We start from the raw sequence: 25,070 nt of genomic DNA, 5'->3' as shown, positions 1-25,070 counted from the left end.
ATAGGAGTTGTCAAGATACTATAAGTTCTCCCCCTTTTTGTCATAAGCAAAAAGAATGAAGGTGGAAAAAAAATAGTAAGAGCATAAGACGAAATACTCCCCCTCAGAAGGAATACCAAGGGATACTTGGCTTCTGATTAGCATATCTTCTGATGAGAGCAGAAGTGTGGTTCTGGTGACATCTCCGTTCTGGACAGAATTTCATCTTTAGATACTTCAGAATGAGAAGCTAGGAACCTACTCTTCTTCTGATGACGCAAGTCAGAAGTTGTAGTAGCATCTTCTGATGTTGTTGCTTCTGGTTCGACAAGTTCTGAGTCTTTGTTTCTTTCTGAAACGGTCATGCTCATCTCTGCAAGCTTTTTCAGCTAGCTTTGACTTGACCAAATCTTACTCTACTGATGCCTCCAAGATTAACTTCACCTTCAGGTTCAAGTTTTGGATCTTGGGACATATGCCTTTCTCCCGTCATGTGTTGCCTGCATCCACTGTCCAGGTTCCATGGTTGGAGTTTCGATGGACCTATTGAAGATATCTGCAACATATATAATCTTATCCCTAGGTACCCACTTTCTGGGTCCTTTCTTGTTAGTTAGCCCAGAAGTTCTGACAACTTTGGGTCTTTCAACAGGATAATGTAAAGGAATTTGAGCATGATATTTTGACATAGAGAAAGTTCCTTTCTTAAGAGATGATGCAGCAACTTCAGAAGGTTTAGAATAGAAAATGCCATATATTCCATTTCTGCTTACGCCATAGATCATTGAAGCCATTAAGCTTCTGTCTACGCTTTTAGCCAGGAATCTTTGAAAAGACTTTTCATACTTAGATTCATTTCTACAATCAGAGGCATCACATGCAACAATTTCTTCTAACTTAGCAATCTGGTTCTTAAGCACAGAGTTAGAATTGATCAAAGCATGATTATCATTTTTCAAATCATAAATAATTTTCTCATGTTCAACAGAAGTTTCAGAGGCAGTAGAGAAATTCTTTTTCAACCTTTTATGCTTAGTCAAGAGAGAGTTATATTTATCCATAATTTCAGACAAAGCATCTTTAAGTTCAGAAGTTGAGAAAGAATCAAATACCTCATTTTCATCGTCAGAGTCTGGATCTCCTTCTGATTCTGAGTCAGAGTCAACAGCTTCCTTTGACTCTGCTCCTTTGTCTTTGACAATGGCCATGAGTCCTTGGACTTCACCATCAGAGTTAACATCCTCTGACTCTGATTCATCAAAAGTCACCATCAGACTCTTCTTGGTCTTGAAGTGCTTCTTTGACTTTTTGTCCTTTGATGAGCCTTTGAATTTGCTCTGCCTGTGCTTCCAGATGCAGTTGAGCTTTCTGGATATCAGAGTCAGCTCATCTTCATCAGAATCTTCAGAGGCTTCTTCGGATTCTTCTGCTTCTGCTTGGAGAGCCTTAGCCTTTTCAGATTTGGATTTCAAGGCTATAGACTTCTTCTTCTGATCCTGATGTTCAGCACGCTTTAGTTCATGACACTTCAGTATGCTTATGAGTTCTTCCAAACTCATCTGCTCAACATCTCTAGTTAGCTCCAAGGAAGTTATCAAAGGCATCCAGCTTTCAGGAAGACCTCTAAGGATCCTCATGACATGATCCGCAGTGGTGTAGCTATTGTTGAGGGGTCTTATTCCAGCAATAATCAACTGGAATCTGGAAAACATATCCTCAATGGATTCGTCAGGTTCCATTTGGAAGGATTCATATTTCTGGATCAAAGACAGTGTCTTTGATTCTTTCACTTTCTTGTTTCCTTCATGAGACATCTTCAAGGATTCAAAGATGCCCTTGGCGGAATCACGATCAGTAATTTTCTCATATTCTTCATATGAAATGGCACTTTGCAGAATAGCTCTTGATCGGTGATGATCTCTGAACTCCTTCTTTTGATCTTCACTCATCTTCTTCCTTGGGATCTTTACACCATGTACATCAACAGGAGGGGTGTAGCCATCAACAACAAAATCCCAAAGATCAGGATCAAAGCCAAGAAAGAAGCTTTTGATTCTGTCTTTCCAGAAATCAAATCTCTGACCATCAAAGATAGGTGGTCTTGCACTGTATTGATATTTGCTTGTAGTAGTGGTGGAATCCATGAGTTTTTCACACTGGCCCGGATCTACTGAACACTGTTAAGTGTGGTAATCAGAACTTGCGCTCTGATACCAATTGAAGGTGTGAAAAACGACTAGAAGGGGGGGTTGAATAGCGTTTTGAATATAAAAACTTTCCCCTTAAGATTTAAAGTAAATCTTTTCGGTTTCTCTACGATAGATGGTGCAGCGGATAAAGATAGAGAGAAGAGAGAAGCACACAAGTATTTTATCCTGGTTCACTTGATAAATCCCTCAAGCTAATCCAGTCCACCCGTTAAGGTGATTTCTTCCTTCTTAGAATGAAGGCAATCCACTAATCAGATAATTGTTACAACTGCACTTGAAACCTACAAGTGACTAACAATACACTGACTTAGCTCTCACTAAGATTCACTCTCTTAGTCTTCTCTAGGATCCGATCAACCTTGATCTCCTAAAGGAATCACCACTAAGATTCACTCTCTTAGTCTTCTTAAGGATACTGACCTACCCGGTCCCTTAAGGAAAATCAAACAACTGTTTGAGGTTGGTGTTTACAAAGGTTTGCTTCTAAATAAGCTGAGTGTAAACTAAATAAGAACAGATGAAGAAAGTAGAGGCTTGAATCTTTTCTTGTATTGCAGCTCTTGGTTTTTCTCTCTTAGTTTTCTTCTTTTTCTTCAGCCTTTTATAGTCCAAGGTGCAAAGGATATTTCTGTTGAGAGAATATGACCGTTGGAGGGCATTTCTGGAACTTCCAGAACCTGCTGTGGCTGAACCTTGGTAGGTAGGTTTTTCAGAATAGTACACTGCTCTTGTACTTCTTGATAGAGACATTTGCCTTTAACCAATGACTTCTGATCAGAGTTATGCTTCGTGTTGGAACTTGTGAAGCTTGGTGATCAGAGTCAGAGGGAAGCTTGGATCCTCTGACCTTCGTAACTTCTGCTTCTGGACCTTCAGAGCTTCTGAACCTTCAGAGCCTCTGGTCCCTCAGAGCTTCTGGTCTTCAGATCTTCTGATCCTCAGATCTTCTGATCCTCTGATCTTCAGATCCTCTGATCTTCTGATCCTCTGATCTTCAGATCCTCTGATCCTTCTGATCCTCTGATCCTCAGATCTTCTGACGAATATATCTTCTGGTGTCAGAATCAGAACCTGTTTGTCAAAACACTCAAGACAAACATTAGAGTATCATAGTTGTTCATCCACAAATAAATACTTGTTATCATCAAAACATAGAGTTGTACCACATGACCAGATCTTGATCTTACAGAGGACGGATGGTGTATGTAGACTAGGTCGTTCTGGATTTCGAATTCGGACGACGATCATGCTAGCATGTAGGATTGAGTGTTAGTGTGAGCTCCTCGAGATGGGATTAGTGTAGGAGTAGAGTCCTAGCTCTGAACATCATTTGTTCCTTTGGGAACAGGGTAGTTTCCCACCTATAGCTTTTTGTGTGGTTTCTTTACGGGAATCACAGGGAGTTGGTTGGACTTAGGAGGTCTTGTTTTAGGCCATCTGGGCTGACTTATTCTCAGTTTTGAGGGATGGTGTTGCGGACACTTTACCTTTTTATTTGGTTTGTACTTATTGCCTACGGGCGTTACAGTTTTCTTTCCGTCACTGGAGGTTACTCGTGACGAGGTTGTTACTTACAGCGGGGGCTGTTTATATATTGTATATTAGTTTTATTACCTTTTAGCATTTGGGTTTTATTTAATTCAGTCTTGTCTTAGTTATTATCAAAAAAAAAATATTCACGTTTTTCCGCATTAAGTTTATTTTGGTTACTAAAGTGACGCCACCGAAATCGGGGTGTTACACTGTGGTATCAGAGCTTGTCGAGTCTTTCGGGAGTTGTTGGGGAATAGGTCTTCTGTGCTAGGTTGTGTGACTCTGCAAAGAGTGAAAATTGATTGTCTGCAAGCGATTTTTCGCTTAAAAATTGATTGAAGTTATTGCTTACTCATATTGTATAGTGATGCCAGATGCTATCTTATGATGAGTACTAACTGTTTGTCTAACTTAACAGAACATGGTGAACACTAACCAGTTAGCAGAGATGATGGCCACTATGGCCCAAGCGGTGACGGCACAAGCGAACGATAATGCTATGAGGCGTGCTGCTGAGGAGGCACGTGAACAGCATCAGCGCCAGAGGGAAGTAACTCTGGACCAAAACAAAGGCCTCAATGACTTCAGGAGGCAAAACCCACCAAAGTTCTCTGGTGGTACTGACCCAGACAAAGCGGATCTCTGGATTCAGGAAATCGAGAAGATATTCGGCGTACTACAAACTGCTGAGGGTGCCAAAGTGGGCATGGCGACTTATCTGCTACTCGGGGATGCTGAGTACTGGTGGAAGGGCACCAGAGGAATTATGGAAGACAATCACGAGGAGATTAGCTGGAACTCATTCCGGACCGCATTCTTGGAAAAGTATTTTCCAACAAGTGCTCGGGATGAGCGGGAGTCACAATTTCTGACACTCCGTCAGGGAGGTATGTCAGTGCCGGAATTTGCTTCGAAGCTGGAATCCTTGGCGAAGCATTTCCAATTCTTTCATGATCACGTGAATGAGCGCTATATGTGCAAGCGTTTTGTTAATGGACTGAGGCCTGATATTGAGGACTCAGTGAGACCACTGGGAATCATGCGATTCCAATCGTTGGTCGAGAAAGCCACGGAAGTAGAGCTGATGAAGAACCGGAGATTAAACCGGGCTGGGACAGGAGGGCCGATGAGGTCGGGCTCTCAAAATTTTCAGAGCAGAGAGAAATTTCAGAGCAGGGGGCCGTATCAGCGTCCTGCTGGAACAGGATTTACTTCAGGATCTTACAGACCCATGACGGGTACTGCTGGAGGTTCCGGAGATCAGACTTTGAAGAAGGAGATGACCTGTTTCAGATGTGAGGAGCCGGGGCATTATGCTAATGCTTGTCCCGACAAGAGGCCCAAGTGCTTTAATTGTAACAAAATGGGGCATAATGCTGGTCAGTGCAGAGCATCCAAGACGGAGCCAACCGTGAACACTGCTCGTGGAAAGCGTCCTGCTGCTAAAGCAAGAGTTTACACCATGGACGGTGAGAGAGCTGAGGGGTTTGTCAGAGGAGAGCGCAAGAACGATGGTAACCTTCTAACCATTTCTTCTCATTTCAGTATAATATATTCCATTACTCTCGTAGCGTGTGCAAACACACCTAACTTATTTATACTGTCTAAGCTTTGACCTTATAGTTATTACGCCTATTAACACCTTATTTGACCGTAGCTCGTATTTTAGCTATAGAAATTACACGAGGTTTAGAATAACACGGTAAACCTAGAAAGTAGTTTTGCACCAATGCGTTTAACAAGAAGTTAGAAGCTGAAGATTGAATCTTAGAGAGATTCCTTATGGGTAGTATACGTGTTATGTTGAGGGTGTGTAGTTCCGTAGCGGAATCATTTAAGGATTTAACATCAGGATATTGTGACTACTGGATGATAGGAACTCATTGACTGTTCCAGTGGGTTTTTCTAAATTTCACCTTCGATAGATTAGGCTTGATCAACTTAATATTGAGGGGGTGATATTCGGAATCAGAGCTGGCTATGGACTTTGATAGAAGGATTGGTAAGATTAACTTGATTGGATCCAGGATTAGTCGAGTTGGGAGGAAAAGTTCGCATTAAGTATTAGTTTTCTTGCGAAGGAGTTATAGATTGAAGAAGTGGATATTCATTTAAGAGGTATTGAAGAATTAACCGACATTAGAGGTCGAAACTTGGTAAAGGTTTAGGTTTTAGGTCTATGAATTGTTGTCTTAAGTTTCTAGGACTCAAAGTTGGTCAGAATTTGATTGAGAGATTAAGAAGTTGATGGACGAGATGGTGATCAAGTTACAGAAAAGGGGAGTGTTAGTATTAAGATGAACACTTGAGGTTGTCATATCTGGACAAGTTGCTTAAAGTCTAAGAGTGAATGAAACTTGTTATGGATTTCGGTGATACAAGCTAGAGATTAGCAAGTGAATTTTGCTAAGTGGAATGAGAATCTTAGGGTAAAGATCGACTTCGGAAGCTGAAGATCATATTTGAGTAAGAGTTTTAGTGGTGTCATCATTGACGATTGTAGTTAAACCTCGGCAAGTTGAAAGATGTTATGTCTGTTGAGACGCCGTCGAACCAGCATTGGGGCTAGAAGAGTGAAACAATCGAAGAGAAAGCAGAGTGTTTTAGTGAAAATTATTTGGAATAAAGACACGGACGGTGTTATGTGAGAGTTAGAGGAAAAGATCAAGGAATAATATCCAGAACTATTACTGACCCTTAAGTTTCGAGGACGAAACTTCCTTTTTGGAGGGTAGTAATGTAAGACCCAAGATTTTAAGCTTAGGATCAGTGGAAGAGATTTCCATTTACGATTAGGGTTGATGTATTGTGAAGGGAAACCTGAACTAGAGTTTACCAAATGAAATAAATTTATGAAGGAGAAAGTTCAGGAAAAGTCAAAGGATTACATCATGATCGATAAAAGTTATAGTACGATCGTTTTACGCTTAAACCTAGGTCAGAAACCCTAGTATATAGCTAATTTTCACTTTTAGGCACGACGGAAGTTAATTCCAAAAATATTCAGAGAAATGTTAGAACTTCTCTTTTTCCATATATCACAATCGTTTCGAGGCGAAACTCTAGGATCTACGAACGTCCGATTCCAATCGTCGGAAGTTTGCCGAGAACGAAACCCTGGTTTTTCAAAACCCTAGAATTTCTCGACAATGAAGACTTTTTCTATCCAGAGCTTCAAATGAATATTCTACACGCGTACACCCATTTCTCTTGATGATTTCAATCTTTCTTCAGAAGGAAGTTTTCTATTCCGACATCCGATGCAAAAAGCAACTTATCGGGTAAAATAGTTTTATACCGACTATGCTTTAGTTGCCAAAAATACAAAGAGACCTCATTTTAGTTTTGGAATTCTTTCGCCAAAACATATCTATTAATTCACGGAGAATGACGCCGGAAAAATCAGATTCGCGAAACTTTCATTTTCCCGCGAATTTCCAACCTTTATATATAGCAAAGAAAGGAAGAAAAACTCAAATTTTCCTCCATTTTCTCTCCTCAAGGCCGCGAGTTCATCCAAGGAAGAAGGAAGAAGAATTTTCTTCATTACTTGCTTGATCGTTGATCCGTTAGTTGCTGCTTCAAGGTTTCGAGGTATAGTCGCTAATCCTTACCTCTGATCGCTTTTTCCATAGCTTTTCTGTAGAGTTTTCTGAGCTGATAGTTTATGGGTTTTTGCAAAACTATCCTGAATCTTTCATTTCTGATTCTAAACCTCTTTCTTATGCGCCCAAGATCACTTCTGCCGGGTTAGATTTTCCGTTATGTCGCCGGAATTCCGCCGGAATCAATTTGAGCCTAAAATACCCATTTTTGGAGTTTTTGGTGTAAAGCTTCAACCTTTAGGCTGAAAACTATCGCCTTAGCTTAGTGCTAGTAGGATTAGTTGTCATAAACGTCGTTGGTGACGTCCCTGCAAAATTTTATTTTTGGGATTTCAGTTTTGAAAAATCCTAAGTTAAAAATCATGACCAAAATACCCCTGCGACAGTTTTTGATCCGATAATTTTTCCGAGTCCAGAATACCCTTAGTTACGGCTAATGAAAGCATAGGAACCAAGTTTGATCGAAGAAAAATCGAGCCCCACAATTGTGAAAAGTGGCCGAGCCCTATAGAGGAGGAGGGGGAAAATTTCCTTTTCCGAAAACTTGTCTTTTCGCGCTAGATTATCGTACCTTAGAGTATAGGTTACTTCGAGTAACCTTAGTAAGTATCGATAGCTTAGTTTTCGATAGATTCTGATAGTATTTCTGTGGTTTTGCTCTAAAGGTGATTTTGAGGAATTCCCAGAGGAGCAAGCCTTTGATTGTGAACAAGTGTTAGGAGATCGTCCTGAAGAATCTACAGGTGAGGGCTTCTCACTGAATCTCTAGTTAATGCTTAGGGTCGATGTTTCGACATTGTTTACTGTTTATGCACTGGAATTGTGTGTGATTGGAAAATGTTTTCTGAGGCTTCGGCTGACAATGTAGATGATGCATCTACTGAATGTTTTTTATGAGTGAGTTACATGCTAAGTGCTAATTGGGTAATTTAGGATGTGTGGTGCATGCCTTATATGCTAAGTGCTATGTGGTTATTGCTTAAGATGTTGACCTATGACATGTTGATTGATTATGATAAGTTAATTCTGCTTTTGCACTATAATCTGAAATTCTGAATCGTGAGAATAGCGGGCAGGTCATGCCGATTTTTATTTGAGAGTTTTGAGAAAGTTGATAGGACGAATGAGATTCGGGCCTTGTTATGATGTGTATGGATCGAGACATTCTCTGGAGTCATTTGGGGATTTGGAGATCCCGAGAACTTATAGGAATTTCGATAAGACTAAAAAGGATATTATTTTGAAAAGAAAACTCATAAGACATTAAACAACCTCTAAATCTTTAAATAAAGATAATAAACTCGAAAGGAAGCTTCGGATGCAAACCTTAGTTTTTGGAAAACGAGAAGTGTCGTCGGATCCAAGTGTTGAGGAGTTTGGTAAGTTCTGAGTATGTTGGTACTCCTTCGCTCGTTGAGCAGTTTGTTAGCCATCCAAGGGATGAGCCGAGAAGCTTCACTGAGGCGTGAGACCTTGTGAATGCGTGATACTCCACTGAGGCGTGAGACCTTGTGGAAAGCATGGATCTTCACTGAGCCGTGAGACCTCGTGAACAGCATGAAGCTTCACTGAGGCGTGAGACCTTGTGAATGCGGGATACTCCACTGAGGCGTGAGACCTTGTGGAAAGCATGGAACTCCACTGAGGCGTGAGACCTTGTGAGAGCATGAAACTTTACTGAAGCGTGAGACTTTGTGAGAGCATTGATGACCCGAAGAATCATCGTGAGTGGTTGCACTCATTTTATGATTATTGTATTTTGTCGCAGAATCGACTTTACCTTAGGGTAAGCTTTTAGAGACATTAATTTAGCTAGAACACGTGGCGACGTGTCGAGTGAGGTCGGAGACGTTGTTTGGCTAATCACTGCATTGCATGCACTCATTAAGTGGTTTAAACACGGCGAGATACCGGACCACGGTGGATTCCAAAATTGGTTATAAGACCAGGATTTCCGCGTAAGAGCGCTGCTAGGTGACTCTTAGTAGCAGACCGAAATGGCAGACCTACGGGTTTACTGCTGATCTGACTACCTTTGTGTGGTGTAAGAGGCACGCGGGCCGAAATGGTCCCACCGTGGCTGGTGTTAGGGCTGATCCGTTTGATGTCCATCCGTTCCGGATTGCATATTGGTTGACTGGGTTAACCTGCATATCATTTCATGCGACATGCATACTGACTTAGTTGATGAGTGTGTTTGATACTTGTTAGTTCTACTTGATGCATGTTAACTGTGTTTTACTGTCGTTATATTCTTTGTGGAATAATGCAACCCTAGGATGTTATCCCTAGTTATAAGCCTAAGTGGCTAATCTTTTAATGGTATCTATTGGTGGTATTATTTATATAATTCTTTGGAGTTGACCCTCGCGTCTTCTGTGTGTGCTTTGGCGAACAAACGCCCTTTGTCAGATGTCTTTGGCGGGCTGATTCATGATGGTTCATCCTTCGGGAGGAACTAGGGTTGAGATGCAGGAACTGGAGCGTATCGCGGTTGCGAGAGGAGGACGGATGGTGTATGTAGACTAGGTCATTCTGGATTTCGAATTCGGACGACGATCATGCTAGCATGTAGGATTGAGTGTTAGTGTGAGCTCCTCGAGATGGGATTAGTGTAGGAGTAGAGTCCTAGCTCTGAACATCATTTGTTCCTTTGGGAACAGGGTAGTTTCCCACCTATAGCTTTTTGTGTGGTTTCTTTACGGGAATCACAGGGAGTTGGTTGGACTTAGGAGGTCTTGTTTTAGGCCATCTGGGCTGACTTATTCTCAGTTTTGAGGGATGGTGTTGCGGACACTTCACCTTTTTATTTGGTTTGTACTTATTGCCTACGGGCGTTACAGTTTTCTTTCCGTCACTGGAGGTTACTCGTGACGAGGTTGTTACTTACAGCGGGGGCTGTTTATATATTGTATATTAGTTTTATTACCTTTTAGCATTTGGGTTTTATTTAATTCAGTCTTGTCTTAGTTATTATCAAAAAAAAAAAATATTCACGTTTTTCCGCATTAAGTTTATTTTGGTTACTAAAGTGACGCCACCGAAATCGGGGTGTTACAGATAGGTGGGTAATAACTCCTATATTACTTTTGTGAGTCATTGCACTTGCTTTTTGTGTGTATTTGAAATGCAACATAGACTGCTTGGACGTGGTGAACTGCCTTATAAATTCGAGTTCGCTCAATCTCCATGCTTGTGCGGCCTACATAGTGGAAGCACAGATGCTGATCCAATAAGAGTGTGAGCTTACCTTCCATCATGTCCCAAGGAAGCGAAACAAACATGCAGATGTACTTGCTAGGATGAGGTTAAATAATGAATCGAGGTTGAAAACTTGGGGAACTCGTCCAGGAAAGGTCCTTCGCGTACTAAAGCATGGCCAGGCATTTTTTTTTCTTTATTGTTCTTTTTAGTGTCCAATCTACCAAGAAAAATGCTACGCCTTTCACTATAGAGTGAGTTTTACGTACACTACCTAGAAAGTGAGATTCTACTAAGTTAAAATAGTTCTTTAAAATCAAATACATTTTGAAATTTTATGTTTAAAATTTGTTTATACATCCAAATTTAAAACCATTTACTATTTATTTAATTTTGATTATAATTTTATTTTTAAGAATACACTTAATATTAAATTAAATAATTACACTAAATTATTAAAAAAAAAATTTTATATTATTTATAGAGCTTTATAATTAATTTTTTCATAATTATATTATTTTTCAAATTTGATTCTTATCGTTTTTTTCATTTTTTAGTTATTTACTTTTTATCCATATTAGAGTAACATTAAGTTTCTAAAAAAATTCATATTTTCTTATTTAATTATTTTTAAATTTAAGATTCATACTCTTTTTTCAAGGTATCTTCAAAGCTGGTAGGGAGCCTTGAGACTAATACATATACCCCTCAAAGATCACATTAAGTGAGTTTGTCTATCTCCACAAATTATTTTTCATACACACTGCACATAAATTGAACCCTATACTAAATGCTTAAGAAGCTCAATAATTTACAGATTTTGCTATAACTTGTTGGTAGAGTCACTTATTTCATTATTTAACCATTTTGTCATCCTTTAATTTATAAAATGGGTGTCGGTTGCAGTAATAAAAGTGACAGTTTGAAACCTAGATTGAGAGTTCAATTTTCAGGAACTGCAGAGACATTCAGTCCTCACCCCATCCACACAAATCCGAATTGCAAGAGCAATGAATAAAAAAAAACAATTTATACATTGCATTAATTATGAAATAACTTTAACCGGGAAAATTGCTAACACATTTAAAGCAAATTAATTATTTAACCTTTTGACAAGTAGTGGTTTATTTTATGTTCAAAAAATATATTTTTTTTGTATAATATTTTATTATTTTAAATTATAAAAAAATATTAAATTATATTTTATTTTAAAAAACTATTTTAAAAATATTTTTTAAAGGAAAAAATAACAATCAACTCCTTATTATAAATTGCTTCAGGGATTTTGGCATCCATCAAAGATTTACCTTCAATTTCTAACTTGTGAGAGAGAGTTGTCGCTAAGCCTAAGATGCCTCGTGGAACACTAGAAGTCATTCTTATCGGTGCAAAGGACCTTCATGACAAAGATTTTCTCAGTAAGTTTGTCAAATTTGAATGGTTGATAATAACATTATTTTGATCTTTCGCAATTATTAGTGGAAACATGAGATTATTTTCATATGTATGAAGATATTAATTTTCGACTCAATGATTGTTTCCCCATTTTTGTAATCTAATATTTTCAGCTTAAAATTTCGATTATCCGATTAATGCAAATTATGGGTTGATTTTACATGTCAATTTTTTCATAGCAGAAAAAATGGATCCTTACGTGATCCTCACATACCGGGCACAAGAGCACAAAAGTAGTGTGGCCAAAGGTGTGTTAAATTATTTGTTCTGCCTTGTCCACTGTTTCATCTGTTATGGGCTCATGGCTTTTGAGTTTAGATTATTTTTTGTTACAGTCAGGAAACAATTTTAGATTTTCTATCTCTTTATTCTTTTCTTTTCTGTTCTTTTTTAAATTTTTTTATTGTAGTTACCTAAAAAAGTTGCGTGTTAAAGGTGCAGGTTCTAATCCCAGTTGGAATGAGAGCTTCCTTTTCACCGTTTCTGACAATGCTTCTGAACTGATTCTGAGGTTTATGGACAAGGACACCTTTACCAAGGACGACTTTCTTGGCGAGGCAAAGTGAGTAAATTAAAGTCCATGTTTTTTTTTCCAGAGCAAAATTTTGTTGAATTCAATGGGAGGTGAGAGATTCAAGATAAAACAATTAACTTTATTTATTTTTAATTTTCTTACAGATATTCTAATTTTAAAAAGTTACTATTGAAAAACTTTTCTTTTTAAAACTTTTAAAAATATTATAATTTTTTCTAATATCACATCTAATTAAAATTATTATATAATTTTAACAATTACTACTTATGTATTTGTTTAATAATGTTATCACATATGTTTTTTTTGTTAAATGGAGTGCTAAGCCGTGATATATATCATTTTTTATAATTGATATTTTATTATTTTTCAATAAGTTTATTTTTATTTTTATTTTTTTTACAAGAGGAAGACTTTTATTTATATTGTTAATAATAAACCGTTGAATTTATATGAATGTTGAATATTTTAATAACTAATGTACTTAATTAATTAATATTAAATGTCTTTACTTTTAATTTTCTTACTAGAATATTGTTCATAAATAAGTCTTTAATGATTTTTATTACTCTCTGTGCCTTAATTAATATCTTTCATTTTCTGACACATGTATTAAGAAATTATATTAATGTTCTCATTTTTATTAAAATTTGTAACTAACTTTTTAGTATACTCTTTATCTCTATTATTAATTTTATTTTTTAAATTTTTTTTATATCACATTTAAAAATTATATTACCAAAAAAGATATAATTGGTAAAATATAATTAATACTCTTTTGAAATTATAAAGGTGACAGAGAATAATGAATGAGGGTAATTACTGTGTTTTTTTTTTTCAAATTATACTGATCCACATTATAATAAATTGATTTTAATATTTATTTTATCACTATATCCTTATTAATTTATAATTTCATTTAATTAATTACATTTAATATCTTTTACTTTACTAGTAATTAATTCTTGCATTAATGCAACCTGAATTCAATTTTACTTTTACTACTTCCGTTCCTTATTAACTGTTTACTTTCAAGGAAAAAAAAAACATATTCATATATATATATCCACTTAGCATTTCAAAAGAGTATTAAATCATATTTTTCCTAACAATACCCTTGTGGGAGAAATAAATGAACAAAGATAAAACATATTCTATAGGGTAAAATAAGAAAACAACTAACACTTTTCTAAAAGTCAACAAAATTAATTACACTCCTTAATATGTGTGTTTTTTCTCTCCCTGAACAGTTATATAGGAACGAAGGTAGTATTATATATTATATTATATTATCATTTAATACTCATAGGAAAAATCAAGAGTATAACTGCGACACTTAATTATTTTCAAAGCATTGCAGTTAAAATAACATCTCAAAGTCTTTTATCCTTCTCATATGTAACACATGTAATTTATTGTTTTTAAATTGCAAGAAAGTACTTGTTTTATTTTTAAAACAAAAAAATGATTTGAAACTAGAAATTGTATGTGACTTTTTTCCTTCTTTAATTTTCAACATTTTGTGCATTTACTTTGTGATTTTCTTTCTTACTTATCTTGTGACTGAACATATGCAGAATTTATTTGGAACCGGTGATTGCTGAAGGGAGCATTTCTGAAACTGCTTACAATGTTGTGAAGGAGCAGAAGTATTGTGGGGAGGTTAAGGTGGCTCTCACATTTTATCCTGAGAATTAGTAGCAGTATTACCAAAATTTATTAGACCTGCCGAGAATTGTCTTTTAAAATAATAGTTATTATAATTACAAAGGATATCTATTGAAATAAATATGATATTTGGTTTTGGAACTTTAACTCAACTTTGTCTAATTTATCAAGTTCAAATTGTAGCCAACAATCTTGGTTCATTTGTGATCTTCGTTAAAACATATTAGACATTAACATGGGTGTGGTAAAATATTAATTTTAATTATTGATTAAAAATAGATTAAATGAAAATCGTACAAATAAGAAGATGTATGTTATCCCCTTGAGAAACATCTTGAGGACGAGAAGGACTTTAAAAGGCTGCTTTTTGTTTGTTTAAGGTACGTAAGATTAAAGCCTAAGCCTAGTCAAACGAAACTTATAGATCAAGGTTATCATGCTTTAAACTCTCATAAACCATATCTCTATCCGTTTGTCGTTGGCTTTTCGGAATGTTGGTCTTGAGTGGCTTGGAAGACCAATCATTTAAGCTCTCTTGGCACCCAAGATATTGCCAATGACATTATGCTTAAATTCCTCTCTATTAATGTCATTTATTCAAGTTTCGACTGAACCTCCTTCGACCTTATCGCAATTCAATTTGGTCTTTGCCAAGACATCCTAGTTCCCGTGTTCTTGAAAGAGGATATGAGTTCTTAGTTTATTCAAAAACTAAGAATAAAGAAGTTCTCTTTGATCTTAACTTCCATTTGAAGTTCTGAAATTTCATCAGTTTGTTGATCCACTTGTTTTCTTAAGATGCTAGAAGTTTAAAATAAGTTAGTTGTTTTCATTACATACAATATTGCATCTTTTGAAAACGTTCTCATAATTATTTTCACATTGAGGAAGTTTTTAAGAAACATTATTAAATTCTTCTTCAACTCTTTGTATTTAGATACAAGATTAGGAGTGTTGATCAAAAGATCTTTATAAGAATATCTAAGCTCATAATCAAGAATTACCTCTTCATACTGCTCATCTTCTAAACCTCTAGCTATACTACCAGATTTTGTATCAGCCACCAATACAATGTTGTCTTCTTCACAACCATCCAAGCAACAATAAAGTGATAAAAGCCTAAACTATTACAAGTTTTTATGTTTGATATCTTCGTTCTTTTTCTTCTTTGTTGGTATTGTTGTTATTATCAAAACCTTGCCAAAGTTCAAGGAGTAGATACTTCTGCACAAGATTATGTACTGATGAAACGTGGTGTGCAAAGTTCGCCTTTTCCCCCTTTTTACCAGTCTTAAAATTCAGAAGAAAGACATCATTTTTCTTTCTTCTACTTTACCCATGCCACCTTCCGATCTTCATCAGAACCTCCCCAAAGGAAGCGAGACATAATTTGCTTACATTGCATTGGACATCCTGAAAAAAGAAAGATAAAAAAGAGGAATTGCAGTTAAGACACTCTTAATAAGACATACCCTGCCACCAAAAGAGAGATGTTTGCTCTTCCATGAGGATAGCTTGTTTTTCAACTTTTGTACTACTGGATCCCAAGAAAGCAATCTTCTCGGGTTACACCCAACCTGAATACCCAAATATATGAAGGGAGTAGTCATAGTCCTACAGTTCAACAATGAAGCAAAACGAGCCACTGCAGACCCCACAACCGAGACCCCTGCCACCTTACTCTTATGAAAATTCACCCTCATGCCAGAAGCTAATTCAAAACAACGAAGGATGCATTTTAAGGTCCTCACATTTTGAACACTTGCCTCACCAATAAACAAAGCGTCATCAGCAAATTGAAGTAGAGACACTTCAACCTTTTCAATCTTACCAATACATAATGGCTGGAAATTCTTGGTTAACACAGCTTGCTTCATGATTCCATTCAACCCTTTCGCTACCACCAAGAATAGAAAAGGAGCAAGAGGGTCCCCTTGCCGAATGCCTTTCTCCATTTTAAATTCTCTTGTAGGGCTACCATTGACTAAAACGGAGACAAAAGATGAGTCAAGGCACCCATACACCCACTGAATCCATTTCTCATGAAAATTAAGCCGCCGCAACATATAGACAAGGAAGTTCCACCGGATAGAATCATATGCTTTCTCGAAATCTACTTTGAAAATAAGGGAAGGAAGCTTCGAGCTCTTAGCTTCATGGATGGATTCATTTGCTATGATAACAGAGTCCAGCATACACCTCCCACCAAGAAAAGCAAATTGATTTTCATCAATTACTTTATACAGAACCTTTTTTATGCGAGCTGCTCGTGGCCAAGTGCCGCTCCTGTAGAAATCATCCACTGCATGCTTCACATCTAATTTTATGATATCCCAAAAATTCTTGATGAATTTAAAATTGTATCCGTCTGGACCTGGGCTTTTATTTCCATCACAATCCCAAACAGCTTCCCTAATTTCCTCCAAATCAAATTCAGCAACCAACATAGTATTGTCTGCCACCGATAGCTTCTTGAAAGGAACCCCATCCAGATTTAACAACGACTCGCCACTCTCCTTAAACCTGTTGGTAAAAAATTCTTTAACCCCTTCCTTCACAACTGCTGGTTGTTCCTCCCACCTACCATCCAGATTTAATCCACTCATACAATTGGATCGTCTCTTCCAATTCACAATACCATGGATAAAGGAAGGTAATGGTATTTTTTCTGTCTGCTCAGCTTATGAGGCCTTGGCTTTTGATGTTAGTTGGGAAGAGGAACCGTGTTTCAAACTTCTGTGGAAAGCACAAGCTCCGTCAAATGCAATTACTTTGGGTTGGAAGGTGTTACTGGATAGAATCCAAACTAAAGATAATTTGGTACATAGGAACATTCTGATTGCTGATTTGTCATGTCCTTTATGTGATGCTTTGGAAGAAAGGTCATGCCATTTATTCTTTTCCTATTCGGTGGCGTGGAAAATATGGGGTTTAATTCACAAATGGCTGGGTTTTTCTGTGGTTATACCTTGGCAGGCCAAAGCTCATCTTCTGCAGTTTGTGGGTCTTGGGTCATGGAAATCAAGGGCTGGTTTGTTGGTTATTTGGTTGGCAGTAATATGGCAAATTTGGGTGGGACGAAATGCAAAGCTGTTTAGGGGGGAGGTTTTTAATCTGTCAGTGTGTTTTGATCAGGCTCGAATGAAAGCTTGGCTTTGGCTTAAATCAAAGAATAAGAATTTTACTCATGCTCTATCAGAGTGGTTTGGTGAGCCGTTATCTTGCTTGGAGGACATGTGATTCAGCTGCTGTTGTTGATAGCTGTGTATGGAATACATCTTTCTTATCTTGACTTGTTGGTAATATGAACCTGTCATAGCTTCAAGGCGTGTACTGGGGCCTCATATTGGCTTTTGAAGATTTGGAATATTTTTGATGCTTGGAGAAGTTTGCTGGTTTTTTCTTGTGATTTAGTGTTGTTCGTGTTGATTGGGTGATGCCATTTATATGGTTTCAGCATGAAAATTGCATTGGATGGAAGCTGTATTGGGTGCATCCTATTCTTACCTGTTCCAATATCTAGAAGGCTTGGTTTTGCATTGATTTTGAAGGCATGAGGCGTGTAGGGGATCACAGAGTCTGCATTCTGGGTCGGTTCCTTGGAGAAGCTATTTGTTTGATTGGCAATTTTGATCTAATATTTTCATGGACTTATTCGTTAATTGGTGATTTAAATTGTGCTTGGATTGGCAACAGGGTGTGGGGTGGGTTATTAGATTTTTTTGTAAACCTCCTTGAAAATTTACTCTTGACTCTTCAAAATTGGTACTCTTTTTCCTTGATAGGTTTTCCCAAGGGGGTTTTACCCTATTAAGGTTTTAATGAGGCTCGTTTTGTTTAGTCTATTTTCATTGAGGTTTTAGGTGGGGTAGTTTCGTTTTCCTTAGGACCCTTGCTCTTGTTCAAGTTAGCTTGTAGCTTGTCTCTTTCTATCTACTTCTTTCTCTTTGTATTGGGTTGAAGTACCCCTTGTACTTCTATTCAATATATTTCTTATCGCTTATCAAAAAAAAAAATTCTTTCTTCTTCTTTACTGCTACATTGCTAGTGTTCAATCACTCATCTTTCATATTGAAGTTTGCCAATTTCCAGTGGTTTTCAAACGTGCCTTTCTATACGATCGTATTTTCTTCCCATGTTCAGTAAGCTCTACAACATTTCTCTTGTCCTTCTGGTTTGAGTTGTCGTGTAAAATATTTGGGGTTGGGTCGATGTTGAGAACGTGGAAGGGGTTGGTTGTGGTCAACAATGAGGTCCAGGTCCCAATGCCGGCATTGTCTCTTAATTCTCTCACCTAAAACCAAGTGTCAAAAAATTTAATCTTCCGTAACAACTACTCATTTGCACCTCCAGCCAATTCCACGACAAGAATAAACAGGCTGGACTTCTGGAGCCCATGGACCATACCTTGTGGCAGGAATTTGTTTTGTTACAAGGAGATGGAAGGGCTAGCTATAAGGAGATGGCTCACGCCTTCTAGGTTGTATTTGACTTCGACCTTTTTACAATGTGCTTCGAGAGCTTCCACTTCATGAAGGTATGAAAAACGATAGAAAGAGGGGGGGGTTTGAATAGCGTTTTTAGAATAAAATTTCCCACTTAAGATTTTAACAAATCTTTCGAAACACAAGTAAAGTGCTTAAGATAAGATATGAGAAAAGCACACAATGATTTTATCCTGGTTCACTTGATGAATCACTCAAGCTAGTCCAGTCCACCCGTGAAGGTGATTTCTTCCTTCTTAGAATGAAGGCAATTCACTAATCAAAGATTTGTTACAGCTGCACTTGAAACCTACAAGTGACTAACAATACACTGACTTAGCTAACACTAAGATTCACTCTCTTAGTCTTTTCTAGGATCCGATCAACCTTGATCTCCTAAAGGTAAAAATAAACAACTGTTTAAAAGATATTGTTTACAATGAGATTGCTTCTGAAAAGCTTGTCGTAAACACAATGAATTCGATGAAGAAAGATTGCTAAGAAGATTTGAATATTGCTTGCGCGTATAAGTTTCTTCAACAGCATCTTTCAGTCTTCAGCCTCTAGATATACTCCAAGGATTAGGGTTTGAACATTGCATGGGAATGCTACCGTTGGATGGCAGATCTGGGATTTCCAGCTTCTGCTGTGGCTGAGAATGTTAGGTTAGGTCGTCAGGATAGTACACTGCTTTTGTACTTTGGATAGTGACGTGACCTTTAACCTTGTTGACTTCTGATCAGAGGAATGCTTCGTGTTGGAACTTGTGAAGCTTGTTGATCAGAATCAGAGGGAAGCATGGATCCTCTGACCGTTGTAGCTTCTGATTCTGAACTCAGAGGAGAAGCACTTGGTCTTCAGAGCCAGTTTGCTTCTGGACTTCAGAGACTTCACTTTTCAGCTTCTGGATCTTCAGAGTCTTCTAAACCATCAGAGCTTCTGAGCCTTCAGAGTGTCTGGGTTATCAGAACGTCTAGATCTTCAGAACTTCAAGTGAGCTGAGTCCACATCAGAGCTTGACTATCTTCAGATCTTCTGAAGCTTTTCTACTGTTCAGTTTGAACATAGAGATTGCGAAAGCGTTGCTAGGGTCACTCTTTAAGCAAAGTGCTTCTGATTTTTGTGAGATTATATCAAGGTCAGAGCCTGTCATGAACACACTCAGAAAACACGTTAACTTGTAATCATCAAAACATAGAGTTGTACTACATGATTAAAACTTGATCTTACACTTCACACACGACAACTTCTTCAACTCCCTTAACATGTGCACAAATAAATCTAAGATTCTCAAGCCTCTTGCACGCCTTCAATAGAGAGCCTTCCACTTTCATGAGTAGCTGGAACATCATCCCCTCATCAAGCCCTACTTACGTGATGTTACTATTTTATTGTTTCTTTTCAAATTTTAGAATGCATAATCCAAAGTAAACTTGATGAAAACAAGTGCAAAGTAGATTGCATCTTTAATTAATTTAAGTGTAGACTTGTTAAAACTCAAAACCTATTACTATTATCCATAAGAAAACCATTACAATACTAAACTGCAAAAGTAGGCCAGACTTTTTATAGAGCTGTCATTGTGTATTTCAGTCTATCACATTATGTTTCTTTTGGAAAAATGTAAATATTTTGTTCCAGTTCGACAACGGGGATTTTTTTTGTCTCAATACAAACTCGCTCATTATTATCTGTGTTTAACTGGTCATCTGACAACCCGAGAACCCATTGAAACCTGCCTGCAAAATTTATTTTCCATCGATCAAAGTGGGTTGCGGTTAGTAGTGATATTTTGATCACCTAAATAGATAAGACTCCAATTAACGTGCACCAGTTAAAATGTGATCCACCTTTGCAACACCTCTCTTTACCTATTACTAGTATTGATCTCGTTCCTTGCACACTTGGAATAAGAGAACTTTGTCGGCATACATCAGACATTTTCATATTTCCTATATCGTTTCTCTTTTTTAAATACGTATATCACCTATTTAAGTTTTTTTTTCGAATCCTAATTACACTTATAATTCCTTTTTTTCTAATTTATTATGCTTTGAATCAATAAACCAAAACCATTTTTATGTTCTAGATGTATATACGAAAACATAAAATACACAAATTTTGAGTTAATTTCTAAATCAATCATTTAAAACTATTTGATATCAATTTTTTTATGACATATTTGATATCATTATTGAACATAAGATAACATTCATTTTTTTTATTTTGTTATATAAAATAATAATCATAATCATTAAAAAAAAGACTTTGTCAGCATACATCTTAATGGTAGAAAAGTCACAATTGACTTTTATTAATTATTCTAATGTCATTAAAAACGTACTATTAAATGTCAAATTAATACAATAGTTATTTTTGGAAAAGTCACAATTGACTTTAGTTAATTATTCTAATGACATTAATAACTATTAAATGCAATATTAATACATTAATTATTTTAAAAAAATATGAAATTATTTAAATTTTAAATTACTAAAAATGAGAAAATATAAAATATGACATCATCTACCTACTAATTATAGTATGAGAGAGAAAACTTATGAAAAAGACATAGGTGCACTTGTGAGAGTTGCCACTTTTTGGTTTCGAAAATAGTATATAATATATGATATGATTTTTTTTTTGATAAGCCAAAAGAATATATTGAAGAGAAGTACAAGAGGTACTTCAACCCAATACAAAGAGAGAAGTGAGCTAAAAGATACAAAATACAAGGAGAAGAAAAAACTCTAAGGGAAGCAACCTTGGAGGCAAGGCTTTAAAAATAAAGTCTCATTAAAACCTTTCTATGAAAACACCCTTAGGAAAAACCTAGAAAGGAAAAATAGTACTAAATTTATAAAGCCAAAGGAGCACCATCAAGGAGCCAATTACACACAAGGAGAACGCTTAAAATGAATAAAACAATACACCTCCAACACCCATCCAGACTCTGCTAGCAACTTCACCATGCCTTGAGCGAATTACAGTGGCCTATTATCTCCAGCTAAAGTAACATAAATCCCGACACCTAAATTTCCCAATGATGATTCCAACCGACCAGCTCAAATAGCTCCCCTAGCAGCACACGTATTAGCAACCTGCAAAGGACAAAAACCGCATAGACAAAACCTGTTCAAACCAGAATAAACAAATTGCATCAGAACAGTCACACACCTCAAATAGCCCATAACGCAACCACCCTACACATGAAACACCTCCATGCCACCAAAACCGACTGTACAAGATCAAACACCAGGGATTCTATGCAGTCGGCAGGATTTGAAATCCATTCGAAGATTGATGACGCAAAGCCTCTAACATTCGCCTTCCACCATAACCATGTCTTAAATTCAGACAGCTCTACAATTCTATCTACTTCCACTTGTTCCACTTTGAATACATCATTGTTTCTGTAAAATCAGATAGAGCCCACCACTGCCACCCAAATCAAAGAAACTGCTTCTCGAAATTTCCTCCCCTACCCAAGCAATCCCCAAACTGCTCAAAATGAGCATGGGCTCCCCTAGGAAATACCATAATCACACCAATCCATTCACAGATCTTGGACCAGGTCCTCCAAGCTAAAGGTCATTCAAAGAAGAGATGAGAAACACCCTCTGGCTCACTTGAACAGATTCCACAAACAATGGCAGAGTTTGCAAGTAAGGCATTCCTCCTTAATAGAGCATTTCTAATTTGGACCTTATTTATCAATATCTTCCAAGCCAATGCTCTAAGGTCTGAAGGAGCCTTAAGTGACCACATCAATCTGAAACATTGACACTCATCCTCTACAGATTCACCATGAATACGAACATAAGCAGACTTTACGCATGATATGATATGATATGATATAATAGTAGGTTGCCTAATTTCAATTACGTATTTAAGTTAAAGTTAATTAAGATTAGGTTAATTAATTATATCGTATAATTATATCCTCTATAGCCCCTTCTCCTAGCCCCACCACTTTTCCCCGTCACCGATTCTTGTAAACTGAGAACTCCAAACCCTAACTCTCTAGTCAGCCACCTGTGGACCTCTTGCTCCACTCGAACCAGCCTTCGATAATCAAACAAAAATACACAAATCTGAAATCCCATAGCCCAGCCATATATGACCTCCTCATTATACCCAGCGGAAATGAGTCTCTTTATCGCCCTCAACCCATGTGTTGTTGTCCTTACGCTCATCGTCACAAACCTACGATCCCAACTACTTGTCGCGCCAGAGCCAACCACAATGCACCACCATAGATTGTCGTACGAATTACATTTGAATTATGCACTAACTGTTAATGACAATCATATAAGGGTCATCTAATGTTGGGACATTTTAACTGGTGCATATTAATTGAACCCAATAGATAATAGATAGATGTAATTTTTCTAAAGGTAAAGATCGGTATTCATTCATTAATAGTGGAAGAGTTCAATACATCACGAGCTGAAATTGGCTCAAGGCTAACTGGAATCTCTTCTACCCAAACTCTTTCCCCAAACAAAGTAGACTGCCTTGACATGTAATTTGTTGTTGTGTTTCCACCCCTCTTGACATGAAGCAAAAGATGCAGTAAGAACTTTACAATCACCAATGATCAGATGGAGGTATGTGGAAAATCTATGTGGAGACTGCCAAGCCTGGACTAAGGATAAACAATCACTTTCAAACTCCACTAAGTCGAAACCCAAATCACAGCATAATGACAGAGCTCACTTTAGACACAAAGCTTCTAAAATACAAGGATCCAACAGATGTCCAAAACGTGAGGTTGCAACAACCATGATATATATCCTCATCTACATTTCTAACAATAAACCCAAAACTAGTCATATTTGTAGATGAGAAAGAAGCATCAAAATTCTCTTTTAGATATCCTATCGAAGGTCGTTTCCGTAATGTGTCGTGTGTAGGCCACAACAGAGGTTGTTCCAGCGAGATAATTGCAGCTTCAAGCAACATTAAGGAAGTCAGACCAAGTGTTTTTTGAAAGAGGAGGAATTACGGGTAAAAAATGCATGTTTTCTTTTTGGTATATTGGAAAGATAAATTTCATCCCTTCATGGATTGATACGTGGACCTCCCACAACCCAACCCATATGTTCCCCTACCTCTTACCACTTGATCTATCTTTCGGGGACATGTATGATTTAAAATTGATAAATACTAGTTTTATAACCGTGCCTTGCACGGGGGAATTTATTTTCGATTTTTTTTTTTAAATTAGTTGAATGAATTTTTTAATATTTATTTATTAAATACAGTTATGTTCTTTGTTTTTTTTTAAAGAATTTTGGGTGTTATTTTGTTAGTTTAGTGTATAGGTTTATTGTGTCAAAAAATGGGCAATTGTTCTGTGGTTGTTTCATATCAATTTGTTTTTTGGTGAATAGCACATATATATTACTCTGCACGAAGATTTTCAAACAGACGGCGATTTATTGAAAAATTGACAACCGTGGTAAATATATGAAATATTAAAAATTGTCAAAATGATTCAAATTGACCACCGAGGTCAACATACCCAAAAAAGTAGAAATTCTCAATGCGGATAAAGAAATACAAAGCAAAGTTTAGCACAAAGAATATTCATGCGTAAGGGAATGGTACTACATCTTCTCCACCTTGATCTTCTTCACCATATGTGCACTTATAAATTTGATTTGAATTTTGAAATAACTTGTGGGTCCATGCAAATTTTCATGACATTAAATACTGATTTAAACCACTTTCTGAATCTATCTTTCCTTGAAAAGAAATTCCTTGTACACCAAATCAACAATTTCTTTTGGTGGGTGTTCCATGCAGCCGTTCTAGAATTTATTTAAAATAAAATGAAATAAATTAATATATTATGAATTAATTTTTCAATGTAAAAGTGCTTAATTTGAATTGTATCTGTTTACCTTTTCTATTTCATCCAAAATTTCGTTGCTTTTTTTGTTGATCAGATGACAACCATCGCTATAAAAAATTGTCAAAGTTGCAGATCCGGTATTATCAGCAATATGCATCAACAGCTTGCACCTTAGGTAAACATCAATAATTAAACTAAATGTAATTATTATTGAACAAAATAATTTATTTATTCAAAATGGAGTTTACCGTATGGTAGGACTGATGTGCTTGTTACACTTGGGACAAAAATATAGTGCTCCATCAGAGTATGCTGATGTGTGACATTTGCAATCATGATAATATCAATCATCTGTGCTCACAATTTTCTCAATCGCAGCATACACAATGAATATTGTGCGCTGTAGTAATGAATATTTGGTTTAGAATTTTGCTGTAGTAACAACTGTTTGTAATATTAATAATGATAATAACCTATGTATATTTAATACATTTAAATGTACCTACCTAATGACATGTTTTTTTTTAAATATGTATGTATTAT

At 36.7% G+C, this 25,070-nt stretch overlaps 1 protein-coding gene across 1 annotated transcript; it reads left to right on the top strand.

Moving 5' to 3' along the window:
- The first annotated feature begins 11,879 nt into the window (after nt 1-11,879).
- LOC130731796 (elicitor-responsive protein 3-like) lies at nt 11,880-14,213 on the top strand. The gene is made up of 4 exons (XM_057584015.1): nt 11,880-11,946; nt 12,166-12,231; nt 12,419-12,545; nt 14,093-14,213. Exons 1-4 carry the CDS (start codon nt 11,880-11,882, stop codon nt 14,211-14,213), a joined length of 381 nt encoding a protein of 126 aa, XP_057439998.1.
- Nucleotides 14,214-25,070: the final 10,857 nt, after the last annotated feature.

The sequence above is a fragment of the Lotus japonicus genome, chromosome 1, assembly GCF_012489685.1.
Source record: "Lotus japonicus ecotype B-129 chromosome 1, LjGifu_v1.2".
NCBI classification, from domain to species: domain Eukaryota; kingdom Viridiplantae; phylum Streptophyta; class Magnoliopsida; order Fabales; family Fabaceae; genus Lotus; species Lotus japonicus.
Note: the sequence above shows the minus strand (reverse complement) of the source record. Positions and strands in the feature narration are given on the sequence as shown.